The 18,851-nt window shown below is 49.0% G+C and overlaps 1 protein-coding gene across 1 annotated transcript; it reads right to left on the bottom strand.

The window, feature by feature from the left end:
• Positions 1 to 8,271: 8,271 nt before the first annotated feature.
• On the bottom strand, positions 8,272 to 12,249 carry LOC120691868 (probable cytokinin riboside 5'-monophosphate phosphoribohydrolase LOGL3). Its single transcript, XM_039975068.1, has 7 exons — positions 12,164 to 12,249; positions 12,013 to 12,049; positions 11,439 to 11,538; positions 11,057 to 11,113; positions 10,866 to 10,882; positions 10,589 to 10,732; positions 8,272 to 8,806 (listed from the first exon to the last, which is right to left on the bottom strand). The coding sequence occupies exons 1-7, from the start codon at positions 12,211 to 12,213 to the stop codon at positions 8,684 to 8,686; spliced, it is 528 nt and encodes a 175-aa protein (XP_039831002.1). The 5' UTR covers positions 12,214 to 12,249; the 3' UTR covers positions 8,272 to 8,683.
• Positions 12,250 to 18,851: the final 6,602 nt, after the last annotated feature.

Genomic DNA, 18,851 nt, shown 5'->3' with positions numbered 1-18,851 from the left:
ACATTGCGGGGTGCGGTTTCCGCACGCCACGCCCACGCGAAGGCTCGTGGTTGCGCCACGTCGACGCCGCGTCATCGCCATACCTATACAGCAGGGCGGCATGGGCGGCATGGGCGGCCTCCTCTTGACTTCCCAGCATCATGCTCATACGTCCGGGGTTCTCTGTCTGAGGTAGACCTGGGCATGGGCTGCCCGACCCGACGAACCCGACCCAACCCGCCCGAAAATAGCCCGACCCGACCCGACCCGAAGAGTTTGATGGGCGGGCTCGGGTCAAAATATTTGACCCGGTATGACTGACGGGCCGGGCACGGGCTAAAAATTTTGACCCGAAACCCGAAAAACCCGAAGGAACCCGACATTTTACATAGGCCCGGCCCGAACCCGACCCGACCCGACTGGCTGTCGGGTCGGGTGCGGGCTCAATTTTACGGCCCTGCCACCGGGTCGGGTCGGGCACGGGCCGCTAGAAAAAACACCGGGTTTTTTTTGGCCCAACCCGAACCCGACCCGGCCCGGAGGATGCCCAGGTCTAGTCTGAGGCCCCGTTTGGAAGGGCTTCTGGAGCGGCTCTAGGTGAAGCCCTCCCAAATGTTTATTTTGTAACCGGCTTCACGTGTGAAGCCGGTTCTGAAGCCAGCGGCGGCTTACACAGGCAAGGTGAAGCCATGAAATCGTGGCTTCACGCGGCTTACACATCAATCTAACAAGTGAAACTGTTTTGCCAAACATTTTCTAAAACAGCTCCAACTCCACCAGAGAAGCCGCTCCATCTAAGGAGTCAGAGCCGGAGCTGTTTTTAGAAGAGCCGGAGCCCTGTCAAACGGGGCTGAATCATTGGCGCCATGGAGTACCGACTCGGCATAGGATTTTTAAGTCTCGTCGTCCTAAACAACGTTGGATCCGGAACCCACGGTCTAGATCTAGCTCGCTCGTCAGATTTTTTTTTCTTTTCTGCCTTCCTCCATCAGCGATGCATAAATATGGTTCCATATTTGATGGCCACCATTGTCAGAGCTCGCGGCCCGTACGCAACCGGAGGCAATGGCAACGCTTTGCCGTCGCAGTCCACAGCACCCATGACCGATCGATTGGTCTCGGTGCTAATCATTTCTCCTTTCCTCTATTCTTGCGACAAGATCTCGATCCCAATCCAACCCTAATCTAATCACAGGCACCTGGGGAGATCGACCGTGACGCGATGGCTCATGGCCGCAACTGTTTCGCCTTCCACGGCGACGTCAGGGCAGCGAAGCGGCCGCTGCTGGATCTGGAAAGGGAGGAGGTCGCTCGCGGGTCGCTACGAATTGCGGCCATTGACGCCGCAAGCAGCAGGACCTGCCTGACTATTACTGCTCGCATCGCATCTCGCCGGGCCGCAGCCCCAGCGCGCTTTTGGTCTGATCGTGATGACCGTAGCTCTGTTTCAGTGGCGGCGGGCGTCACAGTTGATGGACACATTACAAATCGTGTGGACGAATTACTGTTGCTGTAGTCGTGAGTCGGTGAGGAGAGACCTAAACCAAAGTGGACGGTGATAAGGCCGATCAGCAGCGTCATCAGTCATCACGTCCTTTTCCTCTTGGTTTTCTTCTCTCTCTCTCTTTTGTTTCTGGTTTCTTTGGCGGCCGTTGCTTCGTAAAAGCCTTCTGTGAAGAATGATTGTTAGGCGAAAAGGAATGGATCGAGTTGACCAGGATCAGATGGGGACTGGACCTCCCCCCATTTGTCCCTGCCGGCCGCTTTTGGCGACACATGTATCTCGTTGATCGCGCTTGCTCTCCAGGATAAGCAATTAGGCGCGCTAACAGCACGGCCTAGGTGCCGTAGGGTTTGACGAGAAAAGATTATCAATTTGTGGGATTGTGGCCTTGTGGGCAGGGAAACCCAAACACTGCAGCTGTGGGCTATGAACACCGCCTGCCCCTGTGGCTTTCGTCAGGCATTGTTTCATCTGCACAGAACCACACCTGATGAGAAGTGATGGGGTGTGTTTAGATGCCCAAAAACCCCTCAAAATCCAAATTTTCCATCATATTTCCATCACATCGAAATATTAAATATAGCAAATGACCTATGTATGGAGTACTAAATGTAGGTAGATAAAAAAACTAATTGTATAGTTTTGATGTACGTTGCGAGATGAATCTTTTGAGACTAGTTAGGTCATGGTAGGACAATATTTACCACAAACAAACGAAAAATGTTACAGTGTGCTACAATATCCGATATGATTTTCTCTCTCATTTTTCAAGGGATCTAAACACAGCCATGGTGACCTACTCTAGCTGCTGATCCGCTAGCTAGCCACTAGCTACTGCTAGCTCGTTGGCACGCTGTTCCGCGGCAGTTTTTTTTGCCCATAGCTAGAGCCCGTTTAGTTCCCAAAATTTTCACGCGCTACAGTAACTTACAACGTTTGACCACTAATTTAGAGTATTAAATGTGGATAACTGACAAAATCCATTCCACAAGCCCTGAGCAAAATCGCGAGACAAATCTAATGAACCTAATTATGCAATGATTAGATAATATCGTGCTACAGTAACCAATCTCTAATAATGAATTAATTAGGCTTAATAGATTCGTCTCGCGATTTCCCGTCCATCTGTGTAATTAGTTTTATAATTAGATCATGTTTAGTTCTAATCTTGGATTGAAAATGCTACAGTAACTTTCCCAAAAAAAATTGGAACTAAACGAGCCGCTAGATCGTGTAACTCCATGTCCCATCTCAAAATCGTGTAACTTCCACTAGCAGCTAGCTTCATCAGGGATGAGAGAGGGTGACAAAATGCAAACAGAGAACTGGACTGAAGACTGGAGTCCCAAGCAAGCGCAGCAGCACGATCGACCGTGACGGTTATTTGCCTGTTTGGCTAACTCCAGGTGGAGCTGCTCCACGCCAAAACTACAGGTGGAGCTGACTCCAGATGGAGTTAGAGCTGTTTGGCTACATTAGTGCTTCTAGCTCCAAAAAAGAGATTTTTTAGATTGGATTGCTATTGTTGCCCCTATTAGTGGCCCCACATGTCATTCTCTTACATGCAATTGTCTTCTCTCTCATGGCCGTCGCCGGCGCACCTTGGGGCCGCGGCGGCCCCCTACTCCGCCGCCGCCTTCTAGCCCCCACCTTCGGGGCCACAAGATGGAGGGGAGGATGCCCCTGCTCAAGCTGAGCGCGCGCTCGTCCAGGGAGGTGGCAGCAGTGCACGACGGAGCGGAAGGAGGGGGGTGGCAGCGTGAAGCGTCCCCTCATAAGAGGTGACGCAAATGTGATATAAATATCAATCCCAGAAGGCTGATAACACATTTATTATATTAGATGGTACATCACCATACAACTCTACGTGGTAATGGACAATGGAGCGCCACTATCGTGAGGACAAGAACTAAAACCCAAACAAGAACGTGAACCATGTAGAAGTCATCAGAGTCTTGCGCCATACGAAACTTCCTGCGGGTGACCCTAACCACATGCAAGGTTGGGTGCAGAACGGAACCCTACTCAACGTCCTCAGAAATAAATTCTGGATCCTCCTCTGTAAAAATTAAGTAAGGGTGAGTACAAACATACTCAGCAAGTCCAACCCCACCCCACGGAGGGGGGTAATACAGATTTCATGCATAGGATTAATCAAGGATAAGGCTATCGATTAATTTGTGGTAAAGCTAATTTTATGCAAGAGTTTATTTTGAAAGAAGAGTTTTCATAAAGCAATTTTTATCGTAGCCAAATAACAAAATGTGGTTGATTCTCACAGAATCCAAGATTTTAAAAGTTGCTACCGGACTCCTCATCCGCCGTAGCACATGGCACTGCTGCCGGACACTTTTAAAAAACAACTCACGCCATCCCAACCATCCCCAGAAGAAACGCTAGTTATGTGACCAAACTATAACCCGCTCAATACCGTAAGCACGGCTATTCGAATATGTTTTATACTCTGCAGAGGTTGTATACTTTACCCACAAGTGGGGTACCACAGCACGGTCATCTTAGTGTCGGTGTAGATCCCATCGAAGCCGTTACCCACCTTAGTTACACCTGACTAGCCAACACGGGATCCATCAATGGGTCATTGATCTACCAACAAGGCCCAACCGGGGTATAAGTCATCCAGATATTATCCCGTCTCCTTGACCACCCATTGCTCTCAGCTCTCCTGATGACTAACAGGCCAGCTAGTGGGATTTATGCTAAGTCGTTGCCACATACAACGGTCGAGTGGTTGCACGATGGATTGGGTTAGGCAAGACATCACAACAACTCGGTCCTTAACTACGACAAGATGGACATCTCCCAACCTTGCTCAACCACACATGTAGGAGCACACCATTTGGCGTTCCACACAGGAATCACCATCCATCTCATCTAAGCATGTCTTTTTTTCTTTTTTTTTTCTCCAAAAATCACATTTTTCCCATTTTGATACTCACGCTTTTCTTTGTTTTGAAAACACTATGTAATAATATTTGAAGTGTAATGAGTAACCGGGTCCTAAGCATTCTAGCAGGGTTTATCATCCAAACAGAGCAAATCATATTTAGAGACAAACCTAGGTTATCAAGAAATGGTTATAAAAATCAAGGGGTGGCTATCCAACCGGGTTTTAGCAGTAAAAGCATATGCAGTTTTGTAAAACAGACCAATTGGTTGTGTTTATAAAACTGGGACAAAATATGCATCTAAGGATGAGATTGAACTTGTAGTCTTCAAAACCTTCTGGGAGTTCCTGCTCGCGGTACTCGTTCTCGGGCTCCGGCTCACGGTACTGCTCCTCGCACACTTGCTCGCGGTACTGCTCGTCGACGGGTTCCTCCTCGGTCACTCCGTGATCTACAGCGCACACAAACAAACACACAATAAAGAAAAGAAATAAAAGCTTTTCCGTTGAGCTTGAATGAAGAAATGAAGGTTGGAAGATTATTTTCCGGAGATTTTCTAATGGCATGGTGGACATAATGTTGGAAGTGGCGTGGTCAAGTTTGGAGGTAATTGGAGGGTTTTTGGCGCATGTAATGATAGGTTAAAGAGGGGTTTAGGGGCTGAACAAAGGTTCAAGGGCCTATTTGCAATTACTTTTGAGACGATAGGGGCTTGATTAAAATTTTAGAAATATTCGGGCTACTCTGAAAAGGGGCAGGGATCTATTGGTAATTATCTTGAATGGTGGAAGGGTTGTTTTGGAATAATGAAAGATGGAGGGGGGTTCTTTTTAAAAGGAAATAGAGAGAGGGGGGTTCTTAAATAAAAGAAGGAAAGGGCAGGGGCCTCTGGGCAATTTTGCCCTTCTTCTTCCTCATGACCAGAACAGAGGAAGGGGGGAGGTAGGGGGGCGCCCTGGCCGGCGGCCCTAGGGGCTCGGCGGCGGCCGCGGAGATGGGGAAAAGGACGAGGGGGCCAGGGGGGTCCGATTCCCTTCCTCACCTTGGGCGGAGGCGGCTCGAGGAGGTGGCGTGGCTAGGGCCAGCGGGAGGCAGCGGTGGCGGGCGTGGAGGCGGCGCTGCAGGCCGGGGAGCGGGAGTTGCGGCGGTGGGTGAGGTTGTGGAGGTCGAGGGCGCGGTGGAGGCCTATTTATAGACGAGGAAAGGCGGTGAAGGGGAGGGGGCAGCGGTGGCCAGCCGGCGAGCATCTCGGGCGGCTATTAATGGCGCCCAGCATCGCGGAGCGGCGGTGCGAGCGGCGAGGCGGGCACAGGGCGACGAGATAGGTCGGGCAGGGGCGAGCGGCGCGGCGAGCATCCGGGGGCGCGTGGAGCGCGTGGGAGCACAGGAAGCCGTGCGTGGGCAGGGAGCAGGAAGGAGAAGAAGGAAGAAAGGAGAAGGAAAAGAAAAGGAGAAAAGAAAAAGGAGGAAAGGGAAAAGTGGAAAAGGGAGAAAAAGAAAAGGAGGCGCCGGCGGGGTTCGCGGCGTTGGTTGCGAGCCGAGCGTGGCGTCGACGAGAAGCGACGTGCACGAGGAACGAGGAGAATAGGGAAAGTTCAAACGATGATTGATTTCGGTGTCGGGACGGAGTTTGGGTTTGGTGTCCGGCCGACGAATCGCCGGAAAAGATTCGAGCTTGGCGATGAAAAGATTTTGAAAAAATATTTTTAGCGTGTAATTTATTTGGGTGAATTTTCGGGATGTTACACAGCGGCGCACGGCGGAGGGGAAGGAGGGGGGAGGTAGCGGCGCACGACAAGGGGGGAGGAGGGGGCGGCGGCGGGGGAGGGGAAGGAGGGGGCGGCGCACGACGGAAGGGAAGGAGGGGGATGCAGCGGCGCACAACGGAGGGCAAGGATGGGGCGGGGCGACGCACGGCGGAGAGGCGGCGCATGGGGCGGAGCACATCGGAGGGGAGGACGGTGTGGGGTGGCATGCCTTGGCTGGCGCCGGCGGAGGGGGCTGAGGTGCCGTTGTCGGGAAGGGGTCGGGGAAAAGAAAAACGAACCGGTACGTGTGTAACGAGTGGCAAAGGTGGGTAATTTGATCCGAACTGCATGTCTAGGTCCATACTTGATGAATCTGGAGTTGCAAAAGAGGTGCTCCAAAACTCTAGGCTCATTTGCACTACAGCTCCAGAGTTTGGGCTGCTCCATGGAGTTCTGGAGTTGGGGTGTTTGGCTACAAAATTTGTTGGAGTTGGTGGAGTTGAGCTCTGGAACCATGCCAAACAGACTCTTAGTACGATCCGGCTCCCGATGGCCATGACGAGACGAGCAACGTATCATTTCCTACGCTATGCTCTCTCTCTCTCTCATTTTCCACACAGGCTGCTACACCCCTAGAAAACGGCGTTTCGCTCGGTCGACCATGCGAACGCGAGTTTACAAATGGTTGGCGGCAAGATTCGCTGTTTTCAGTCACTAGTCACTACTCACTACTCAATAGGGTAGCCGGAGGATCCCAGCCTCCCAGGAGGGGTTGCCGGATCCTCACAGATGGAGAGGTTGTTCGGCCGACCAAATGAATAGTATTCGGCTGGTAGAATAAATAGTATTATGTGAGAGGAAATAAGTCGAGACAAACCGAGATTTGGTCAGCCGAACAGCCTCGGAGCCGTGGAGTCAGAAGTCCCGGGGCACAGTTGAAGGGGGCAGCGAGACGGAGCACCGGCAACTGCAAAGACGACGGAAAACCTGCCATTGTGGCATTGTTTACCCATTTTTTTAGGTACCTGATGTATATTAGCGCCATTTTTTAGCGGATATTTTATCGACCGCGCTGTGCCTGTGCGCGCGGTTTGCACCCTGTTCGTGTGGTAATCGGGAAAAGAAACGACACAGCAGGCTCACACATACAGATGTCACATTGCCGGCGCCCATCTTATTTCAAATGCAACAAACACAGAGGAGAAACGCAGTGGCAATGTGACGTCGGTGTTGCTCTAGCAGCTGTGTTTGCTGGGCCATTTGGAAGGCTAGAAATAGAGCTTGTTTCGAATTTAAAACAATAAACATGCTCTCAAAACAAGCTCTATTAATACTGTTATGAAACAAGCTCTGTGTCTGCTGTTTCATAATTTAATAGACATACAATTTGGTTTGGTTTGGTTTCAATAAACAGGGCCATACGACTACCGGTATGAAACAGTATTAATAGAGTTTTGCACTGTTTATGTGTGCGGCTGATACCGGTGGCTTTGACTGCTTGCTCCTCAACATGCTAATGATTTGGGTTAAAACCGGTTGTGGCGGTTTGGATTTTGTATTGGGTCCACTTCAATTTGGTGGGAAATTATTTCTTTAGCAATCAATTTGGTTTGGTTTGGTTTCACAAGAGAAATGATTTGTTTTGATTTTAGTCATTAATACTACTGAGTGACTGCTCTCTTAACGTAGGGTCCACAAGTAGATCTAGCTACACTATTTTGCACAGAGTAGCCACCAGTCATACTGAGTCATCTCAAAATATTTCAGTCAATTTCGATAAAATTTTATAGTGTGAATGCGAGGTTTTATTTTCGGGGTCCGGCTCTTGATGTGGGGTCCACGTGTAGTTTTAGCCACACTGTTTTGCAGAGAGTAACGGCCAGTCATACTGAGTTGTCTCCAAAAATTCCAATCAATTTCGATAAAATTTTATAGTGTGAACGCGAGATTTTATTTTCAGGGTCCGGCTCTTGACATGAGACCTACATGTATGTCTAACTTTTTAAAAAGCTCAAATGGTGTGGTTTAGTTTGATTTTTACCTAGTATGGATTGGTTTGGAGTGATTTATGTAAATATATTTAATAAGAATAATTTGGTGCGGTTTTGATTTGCATCCTAAACCATTAGCACGCTGACTTGCTCCGCACCTGGCTCCCCGGCCGTTCGGGCTGAGCCCTTGCGTCGCTAGCCCGTTCTAGAAGACGCTGCACTACTGCAGGCTTGTTTCCCTTGCTCGTTGTGGTCCAGCTTCCAGCCCATTAATCCCAACACAAAACAAGCACGCCCATTGCGCCTCACTGGCCTGGTGAGCGGCTAGGCCCATTTGTTCTGTTTTTTTTTTTGACGTCACCCATTTGTTCTGGTGAGCGGCTCGGCCCATTTGTTCTGTTGTTGCCTGGTCGCCCGGCCCGCGGCGTCCGTGGAACAACTTCCCCCGTGGCGCTAGTTCTTACCGGACGCCAAACGATAGCTTACCGTGGTTTAGACAAATCTTGCTAGCAGCTAGGTGCCTAGGTTTGGGTATTCAACGACGACTAGCGAAGGTCATATGCCTGAAACGCTGACTCCGGGGGAACCAGCGCCGGCGGCATCCTTGCCGACGACGGCCGCCCTCGTCGCCTCCCAGTTGAGCCCGGATGCAACTCTGTCGTAGTATGGCACGTACTCCTGGATGAATATACAGTATATAAACATGCAGTAATCAGTGTCTGTGTGTGTATCCTGTGCAGCCCACCAGCTATACCGACAGATATTATAGTAAAATACATGGACGGTCCTCAAACTTTATCTCGAGGTATCATCTAGGTTCCTAAATTCTCAATATATATTTTTAGATCCCTAAACTTATTCGAAGGTGTAATTCAGATCTCTAAACTCTCAAGATGCATCTTCAGGTCCACACACTCATCTTAATATGTCATTTCGGCTCCTAAACTTTCAAGATGAATTTTCATGTCCCTAAAAATTTCTATTAATTAATTGTATTTAAAATAGATTGTTTATTAAACTATTTTTCAGTCCATTCATTTAGAAATCTTACCACTAAGACCATTTTAATTCTAAATTAGCTATTTATTAATCATACATCATGGATTAATGTAGATCAACTAATACCAGCGATGGATATTATAGTTTTCTTAACATGGAGGCATCAATGTTAATTCTGAATAGAGTAAAATGCACCAGAGGTCCATCAACTTGTAGGAGGGTGTCATTTAGGTCCATCAACTTTGAAATTGCATTTCTTGGTCCATAAACTTGTAATCTGTGTCACTTAGGTCCACAAACTCTGAAAGTTCATTCCTAGATCCATAAACTTGTAATTTGAGTCACCTAAGTCCATACCCCTCCACCTAGCCTTCATGCACTGACATCGCACCAATATGAATCTACATGGTTCCCACACATTGCTGGAGTTTCGTCAATGGTGAAATTTGAACCCCAATTTCAAATCAAGTGCATAGGGAGGGAGAGAGGATGATGCAAGATTTACTTTGGAGGTTATTGACATGTATTGGGATTCAAAAGGGGCTTTCAAACTGCCATTGGTGAGTTCTGGAATTTAGATCTAGATAGAACTCCATAATATGGGTGGAGAGTAGGCGGGTGATTGCTTTGGAAAAACGGAGGAGGTTATTGAGGGACTCAGCAACATGTGTACCGTGGTAGGGGATATTATATCCTCCGTGGCGTGGGTGGCCGGATATGGTGGTGCAAGATGTTGTGATGAAAAATCTTATGATGATGTTAGACTAGGGTCAACCCAGAGTAGTTCTCGATGAGGGGTTGAAAGATATTTATGAACAGCTATATCGGGCCGACCTTTTAAGGGCCTATAGCCAATTAGTCATACGTTGCTCATGGATGAAGTTCATGAACCTAAAAGTGCATTTTCGGAGTTTATGGACCTAAGTGACACAAATTACAAGTTTATGAACCTAAAAATGCACTCTCATAGTTTATGGACCTACGTGACACGAATTACAAGTTGATGGACCTAAAAATGCACTTTTGAAGTTTGTGGACCTAAATGGCGCATCCTTACAAGTTAGTGGACCTCTGTTGAACTCTTATGAATATTTCCTATACTAATAACTATTTATATTTTACACAGTTTTTGTACTAATTTATTAAGTTAATTTGTTCTCATTCTCAATAAAATCAAAACAGAAGTTTTATTAAATTAAAGTAGCAAAAGAATTTTTCATTAACTTAAAATAGCAAAACAATATTTATATAAAAATTAAAAATAGCACTTTGAGAGTTTAGGGATTTGCATGACACTGCGAGACAAGTTTTTATGAACCTAAAAATGCATTGTGAGATTTAGGAACCTATGTGATACCTTGAAATAAGTTCAGGTACTAAAAATGCATTTTAAAACCTTAGGAACGTAGATGAGATACCAGAACAACAAGTTTAGGAACCGTTGGTATACACATTACATACCTCGAGTTTGGCCATGAGGTGTTGCGCCGTGGGGGCCTGGACGACGATGCCGCGGGCGCCGGGGCTGACGAAGCCTTCCTCCACGGCCCGGTCGATGAACGCCAGCAGGGAGTCGTAGTAGCCGTCGACGTTCAGCAACCCGACCTGCAGAAAAATCGATCTGGTACGTGTACGTCATTGCTACAACAAGGCATGCACACAACACAACACATGTAAGGGGCCGGGCGGGCCGGGCACACATCATTATTAACTCACTACTACTAGCTAGCTCTCCTACCGGCTTACGGTGGATGCCTAAGAGCAAGTATAATAACCAATGTAGCAGAGAGAGAAAGATGAAGCGAGCGTCTAGCACATCGCCCGTTCGGAACCGGCGAAATGGCTAGTTTGTGTCACTGCAATGTATTAATGGCCACTGGGGTCCGCCACTACCCGGAGTGCTCTCAGCCAGCAGCGGACGAATACTACTCTTTAACTGCGCCCATGTGATCACCTCCAGCAGCTCCTCCAGGGTTCCGTACCCTCCTGCTTGGTATCAAAGCGCAATGATCATGAATGATACTACCAAAATCATCAGGTCGTCGTGACATATGTGTACATGTACGGACGGACGCTGCCAGAGGTAGCTTGGTCTGGTCGTTTTTGGACCAGCACGCATACACAAACACAATGCATGCAGCTTTATTTGTTGGCTAGGTCTTCCGATCGATATCCGGCATCACGTGAAACCTGTATGCTTATAAGTGCTGCGCAGGGCCGGTCGGTGGTCCATCATCCATGTGCTGCGTCGACGTCCAGTGCTGATGCTGGTTCAGCGATCAATATGCGAGGTGTACATCAATATACTCACCGGGCAGGGCTACGAACGCATCGGACTGCCTCGCCATCTCCGCCTTCCGCTGGTGCATGCCCGCCACCCGCACCACCTCCCCCACCGTCTCCACGACCACCTGACCGACGACATATATATAGAACCCGTTTGGTTTTGTAGCGTGCTAGTAAATAGTGACACTTTGACCGTTAATTACGGTGTCAAATAAAGCTAGTTTACAAAATCAACTCCAGAACCCCCGCGCTAGTGACCCTGAAGAATCTAATGAGGTCTTTGACCGCGCGATTAGATGATGGTTAATGTATCATCACTGTAGCAAATCATCAATTAATTACCATCATTAGATTAATCGCGAAAAGTTACACCCATCTCTGAAAAGATTTTGCAAATAAACTTCATTTAGCACACCATGCATGCGAGATTCTTTTGTAGGGCTAGCTAGCGCTTTGAAAACAAACAAGCCATACTCCGTCAGTATATCTTTAGGTGCTAGCTAGAACAATAACAGAGGAGAGAGGAATCTACTGGTACGGTACTTGGCAACAAACGAAACTAAACATAGGCTGCTGCGACATACACACACAGTACATACCTCGGGAGAGGCCATCAGAGTCCTCCTGGGAATGACCCTGCATGCATGCGGCAACAAATTAAAAAAAGATAAATCCATGCATGGTCGGTCGCGGGCTGCCAGCTGCCCGTACACCTAGTACTCTATATCATGGTGACGTACGGTACCGTACCCGATGACGCGCCTGCCGCCGGCGTGGACGGTCCGCGAGACGAGCCCCATGAGCCCTATGCCGCCCACGCCGTACACCAGGTCGACGCCCCTCGGCACCTGCATGCGTCCAGCGATCAGGCTCCACTGATCAGAAGCTAGTGCAACATGCCCCAAGCCCCCAACGTGAAAATGATGACCAGTCACTATAAAAACTATCAGTAGGAACGTCCCGGTTATAAAAACTATAAAAGATAACATGTACCTATAAAGAGAGGGGAATGTAACAGCTGACCCGCCCCTAAAAATAGATTTCTAGAGACGAAGAATGATGGGAGATGGTTCCTCTTACTTCGGTCCATCTGTATTTAGGTCACTGATGTGTGGGGTCAAAACCACGTGTCACTGACCGGGGCAAAGTCAGGAAAGACTCATCCCGGATGATGACCCGTCCCTATAAATTAACTTGTAGCTGCGAGACCTTGGGACGGGTATGTACCCCACCTACCCCGTACATTTTTACGCGTTTCTAAAAATCCTTTTCGTAGTAGTGAGTGTTTGCTTTGCGTTTCATGGAGCTTTCCTTTTTCTAAACTATAAGATATATATACGTCCTCTGTTTCAATTAATAGTCATTTTGGCTTTTCTAGATATATAGATTTATTATGTATCTAATATATATTTAAGTGCATAGCAAAATCTATAAAATCTATATATCTAGAAAAACTAAAAACGACTTAAAATTCAGGACGGAGGCAAAACCCTAAATATGGAATCAATAAGCACGTATATATTGGGGTCGCTTGTAGTGCTAGCGTGCCACTGGAGCTAACCCCTGCACCTCTTGCAGGATGCAGGAGGTTCATCACCAATCCATTACTAATCTTTAATGAGGCGGGCAAAACAATTACCGAGGTGTTTTTGCAACCGATTCGGATCAAAGATCAAGGTAAATCTATTTTTTGAGACAGATTATTGCTGTCCGCCTCGTTTAATCAAATAAAAAAAGAAAATAAGACTGTCGAGGAGCCCGCTGAGCCTATTGATGGACCCGCCAGGCCCATCGCCGCTGCTGCCTGGGCGAGGCGCACTTCTGCTGCTGCAGGCCGCCACCGCGGGCTCCGTCCCGCCGCAGGCTGTCGCCGCTGCAGGACGCTCCGCATCGGTGCGGTAGACCACGCCTTTGCCGCTGCAGGCCGCCATGCGGGATGGAGGGGAGGGAGGAGTTAGAGAGGGAGCGGCGGCGGGTGATATAGGAGTGAGGGAAGGAGAGGAGATGAGAGTCCCAAACCCTAACTCGGGTATATATATGAAACTCTAGTAATGGACCTTCTAGGTCTCTTTTGGACCTCGATATTTTTCAAAGCAGATCTTATAGGGTGCCCGCCTAGGTTAATCGATTAACCGATGCATTTGGTTTAGAACAATCGCTTCGATTAATATATATTAATCGAGACAGTCATTTTAAAGGTGCTCACCTCGGTTAATCCTTTTTGAGAGGCGGTTCTTTTAACTGGCTCGGTTAATAGAAAATGACCATCTCGGTTAATCGATACCATTAACCGAGGCGGTTGAAGTTCCTGCCCGCCTCGAAGGTGTTTTAAGAAGGTCGTGGTTAATTATTTTTTGTAGTAGTGGCCATCAGCTAGACCCGATCATCTATCGGGTCGGGTCGGATCACTTCGAGTTTCGGGTCAAAAAAAAGTTGGCCCATGCTCGGTCCATAATATGGTTGGGTCGGGTCGGGTCGGGTTCGGGTTGGCCCACAATTTTGTGTGTAATTTTTGGGTTGGATCGGTTTTTTTTTTGGATTCGGGTCAAATATTTCAGCTCGAACCCAACCCGTCACTTGGTCGGGTCAGATCGGGTCGGGTTTTTTTCGGGCGGGTTAGTCAGATTTATCGGGTCAGGTGGCCCGTGATCAAGTCTAGCATCAGCTAGCGAGACTCTGACCATCTCGCGGACTCGCACTCTAATACTGGACACACGCATGGTAAGCGCCCTGAACGGGCAGAGGGTCTGATTCAGATTCATTTTCAAGCTAAACGTAAATCACCGAGCACTGTAGCGGTAACTTACCACCTCTTGAAAACCGTCCATTGCAAGATCAACAGTTAGATCCAAATGAACAGTTTCTGTGCTACAATATCAAACAGTAACTATACTATACAGTGTTTTCGATGCAGTATCTGCTACCGTGCCATCGTTGCGGTGATTATTTTTATCTTTTAGCGTGCTAGAGGCAAGTCACTGAATTCCAATCCGGAGCGAGAACCCTACCTATGACCTATCACAGAAATGCAACTCCAACTATGCAACCGACCGCATGTGCAGGTTGTGTGAAGTAGGCACTGGCCGTGGTGCTACATGTGCCGCAGCGTGCAGCACTGCAGCCGCAGCAGGCAGCGCAACCGGCCGGCTGTAGGCGTCTAGGCGACCACATAGTACGCCACGCGCAGATAGAGCCCGTGCATTTGAATGGGGCGCCGTCCGGCCCTCGATCGACGCCAGCCGGAGCCGCCGGACGCATGCGCAACCAATGCGACACTGCAAGCGGCCGCGCGCAGGAGGGGAGAGAACTCTGGCGCGTTTGAATGCGCGCGCGCAGCTCCTGACCCGCCTCAGCGCGGCAGTCGAACAGCAGCTAGCGCCAAGGACGAACGGACGATGCAGCGCTCGCATTGAATCCAGGGCCAGAGCCTAGAGAATAAGTTAAACAATTACTCCCTCCATACTCGAAAATATTGTATTAGACAAAATTTGGGTCAAACATTGGGAACATAAATCATGAATAGATTTTAAGTTGTTGAGTTTCAAAATACAAAAATCATATAAATGGATTTGTCTTGAAAAATATTTTCATAAAAGTATAAATATATCACTTTGCAATAAATATTTTTTTATAAAAATAAGAAATCAAAATTAAGTTTTGGAGACCGTGTCGCTGTCCAAAACGATATTCTTTTCAAGTATGGAGGCAGTATATCCATTCTTTGTTTCTTCTTTTTGACAAGCTAATAAGAATGACATAACACCAACAAATGTTTTCCATCGCACATCGGTGATCTAGATAAGCACAAATAGGGACTCCCTCCATCTCCATAAGCATACAACTCTGGCTCCCCAGGAGTCAAACAATTCGATGTTTAACCAGATTTATATAAAATAGCATAAATATTATTAGATTAATTATGTAATATATTTTTATACTAAATCTTTTTGGAGATATAAATGTTAGTATTTTTTATAAATTTAATCAAACATAAAATTTGACTTTTCAGAAAACAAGAATTGTATTTTTTTTCATGAACGAAGAGAGTAACTCGTATTATTCTACTAGCATGCTAAGATTGAGGTGGTTCACCAGAGCATTATAGGAACCTCTCGGCCCTCTTGTTGGGAAGTCAGAGGTCCTGTTTGGTTTAATCCAATATATTCTTTGGAAAAATAATAATTCAATGTAACAATATGGGTTATATAATATTTTAAATGGAAATAAAGAATCACAATAAGGAAGCCAAGGCTATGTAGTAAACATATGCACCAGACCAAATGAAAAAAACCCAACATAACACCATGTTCGGCTTGTCTATTTTTGGTTTATTCCGACTTATTCTCTGTCACAGAATACTATTAAATTAGTCGGTCTTTTTCAACATCTATTGTATATTGGAAAGTACATAGTGTTTGGGGAACCAAGAAGTACATATGTATCCAGATGGGATTGATTTAGGTTCCTGTCCCTCCCTAGTCGGCCTAATTAAGGCCATGTTTTGATCCCTTGAGAAAGAATCTGGATATATAGTGATACTGGAGAATTTGGATAGTGGATCATGGTTATCTAGAATATTGGAATCCTTGGATCACAAGGTGGTTGGATTGTCGATCGGTTGAGTCTTTTGTACAACTAATTATCTAAATAACAGGATGGAGTAAATAATGTGACATATTGGATTACTCCATTCCACACAAGAATATGATGTGTACATAAGTTTTGATCTCGCAGGGCCTTTTAGCTGATTTCTAGTCATTATTAAGAGATCCAAACGCAGGGCCTAAATAGATGCTTGGTAAACAGAAATGAAGTACAGGGATTATTTATCTTTATCTTGGCTAGTCTGTAAATTCGTACTCTTACTTAGTAGTAGGTAGTGTGCTAAAATAAAAGAGTGCTTATGTAAATACCATCATGGATTCGAGGCATGCGTGCATGATCATAGTGATGGTCCGATGATGGATGCTTGATATACCAATACGATCAAGGGACGGCGTAGCGGAAAGAGAGAATGATGAACAACGTACCGTAGTACATCCTAAAGTAGAAAGCCTGCGTACCGCTACTAGCTACTTCTACTCCATACATGGGTCGCCGCACTAGCTAGATAGTAGTAGGTTATTATTACTGTCGGTACTCTGTAGCAGGGATACCCACTCTTACTGCAGCAAGGCAGGACCCGCGTAGTTGTCCATAGCTGCGCGGGAAAGGCGGAGTAGCCAGGCCCCACAGGTCAGGCTCTTCCCTCACTAGGCCAACGGCCCCGGACCCGCTCCCCGCCTGGGGAAGGGTCCATAGACGCCACGTATCCCTAAAGAAGGGAAGCTCCGTGCTGACCGCCGAGGCCCGGACCCCCATAGGGGTCCGGGACCTCCTGCGCCCGTCCGGACTACCCTCACCATGTAGGGGTCCGGAACCGCCACGTGTCCCGAGGACGCGGGATCGTGCGCGAGTCTTCCGCAGGGGGACTCGCCCACCCACCGCATTTAATGTGGTGGACAAGGCGTGCTCTGTCGCCGCGGTACGTGAGACAGCCTTTGTCAGGCCTCGCTGAGCACCGCGTATTACCAAGAAGCACAGTGCAGCCGCCTGTGCCGCACCCGCGCAGAGCCCGCCTGCAGCATTAAATGGATACGACAGCACGGCACTTTTCCATCATGCCGCCTACGCCGCAAGCTACACCACCCGCTTAAGCAATGTGACGGGCGGTGCCACTAGCTACGACAGGCCCGACCTGACAAGACGACGCTAGGACATGATGGACGAAGGGCTCTGGGAGCAGGCAAGGGAATCCAAGAGAGAGATCTCCTTTGCCTGCGACGCCATAATGTATGAACAGTACGTTAGTTTATACTGCATCGTTGGACCCACCTGTCGGGGATCCAACGGCTGTGTACGCGCCCCCTTGAGATATAAAAGGGAGGCGCTCGCTGTGCGCGAGACAGATCCAGACAGATCCAGACAGATCCGGACAGACTCAAGCTCTCGCACCTTCTCACTCTCGTGGGAAGGCAATACAACACACAGTGGACGTAGGGTATTACGCTCCGGCGGCCCGAACAACTCTAAATCCTGCAAAGACTGGGCAACGACCTCCGCCTGGCAACGCGGTGGTACCTTACCACCAGCGTCAGGGCGGTGCGTCGGCATCTGTGCGCTCCCCTACCATGAGGGGTGCACGAACAGAAGACTTGCGGGCGGAGCTCAACCGCCGGCGCGCGGGGGAGGATGCCCGCATCGCTGTCGAGAGGGCGCGAGAGCGCCGTCTCAACATTGAGGGACGCAACCTCAATGTCGATCTGGACGCGGCGGCACCCAGGCCTCCGGTGAACGCCCGGATTCAGTCAGGTGCACCGGTGGCCGGGGTGGGCTGTGCTGCGCTTGCGGAGCACCTCCGCGCCGTGGCGTGGCCACCCAAGTTCCGCCCCCACCTGCCGGAAAAGTACGACGGTACTACTAACCCGTCGGAATTCCTGCAGGTGTACGTTACCGCCATCACAGTGGCTGGTGGCAACGGCGCCGTCATGGCAAGCTACTTTCATGTAGCCTTGTCTGGGCCAGCCCGGACCTGGCTCATGAACCTCACACCTGGGACAATCCAGTCCTGGGAAGAGCTCTGTGCGAGGTTCACAGCGAACTTCGCCAGCGCCTACCAGCAGCATGGTGTGGAGGCACACCTTCACGCCGTGAGGCAAAAACCCGGGGAAACGCTTCGGGCCTTCATCTCGTGCTTCACCAAGGTACGGGGTACCATTCCTCGTATCTCAGATGCATCTATTATTACTGCTTTCCGCCAGGGGGTGCGTGATGAGAAGATGCTCGAGAAGCTGGCGACGCACGAGGTGGAAAGCGTCACTACGCTTTTCTCCCTGGCAGACAAGTGTGCCAGGGCCGCTGAGGGCCGTGCATGGCACTCAGCCCCCCAAGACGGAGACACCAAGGCTGGTGGCTCCAGTGCTACTGCTCAGGGCGGTGGCAAGAAGAAGAAGAAGAACCGGGGTCGCGGGGAGCCGCATTCTGGCGGACCAGTCGTAGCAGCAGCAGCGCCAGCAGCGGCGCCGGCTGCGGCTGCAGCGGCTGGGGGCCAGAATACACACGGCAAACGCCCTCGCCCGCAAGGTGGAAACGGAGGTTCATGCCCAGTGCATCCCACCGCTCGCCACAGCGCCGCCGACTGCCGCGAGATCCAAAAGCTCGCGAAACGGGTCAGTGGGCGGCGTGAGCAGTCCTCTAAGGATGGCTCACCCCCTCCTCGCCAGCGGGCCGGCAAGGAGAGGGCCTCTGACAGTGGGGCCGCGGCCGGGGAGAAGGAGCTGGGGTACCAATCCCCCGCTCGAGAGCTGAAGGGCGTCTATCACGACGACGACTCCGATTCCGACAACGGCGACCGCCGCAAGAAGCTGTACGTAATGTATGGCGGGAGCTGGGAGCTTGT

The sequence above is a fragment of the Panicum virgatum genome, chromosome 9N (genome assembly GCF_016808335.1).
Source record: "Panicum virgatum strain AP13 chromosome 9N, P.virgatum_v5, whole genome shotgun sequence".
Lineage (NCBI taxonomy): Eukaryota > Viridiplantae > Streptophyta > Magnoliopsida > Poales > Poaceae > Panicum > Panicum virgatum.
This window is presented reverse-complemented; position numbering and strand designations above follow the sequence as displayed.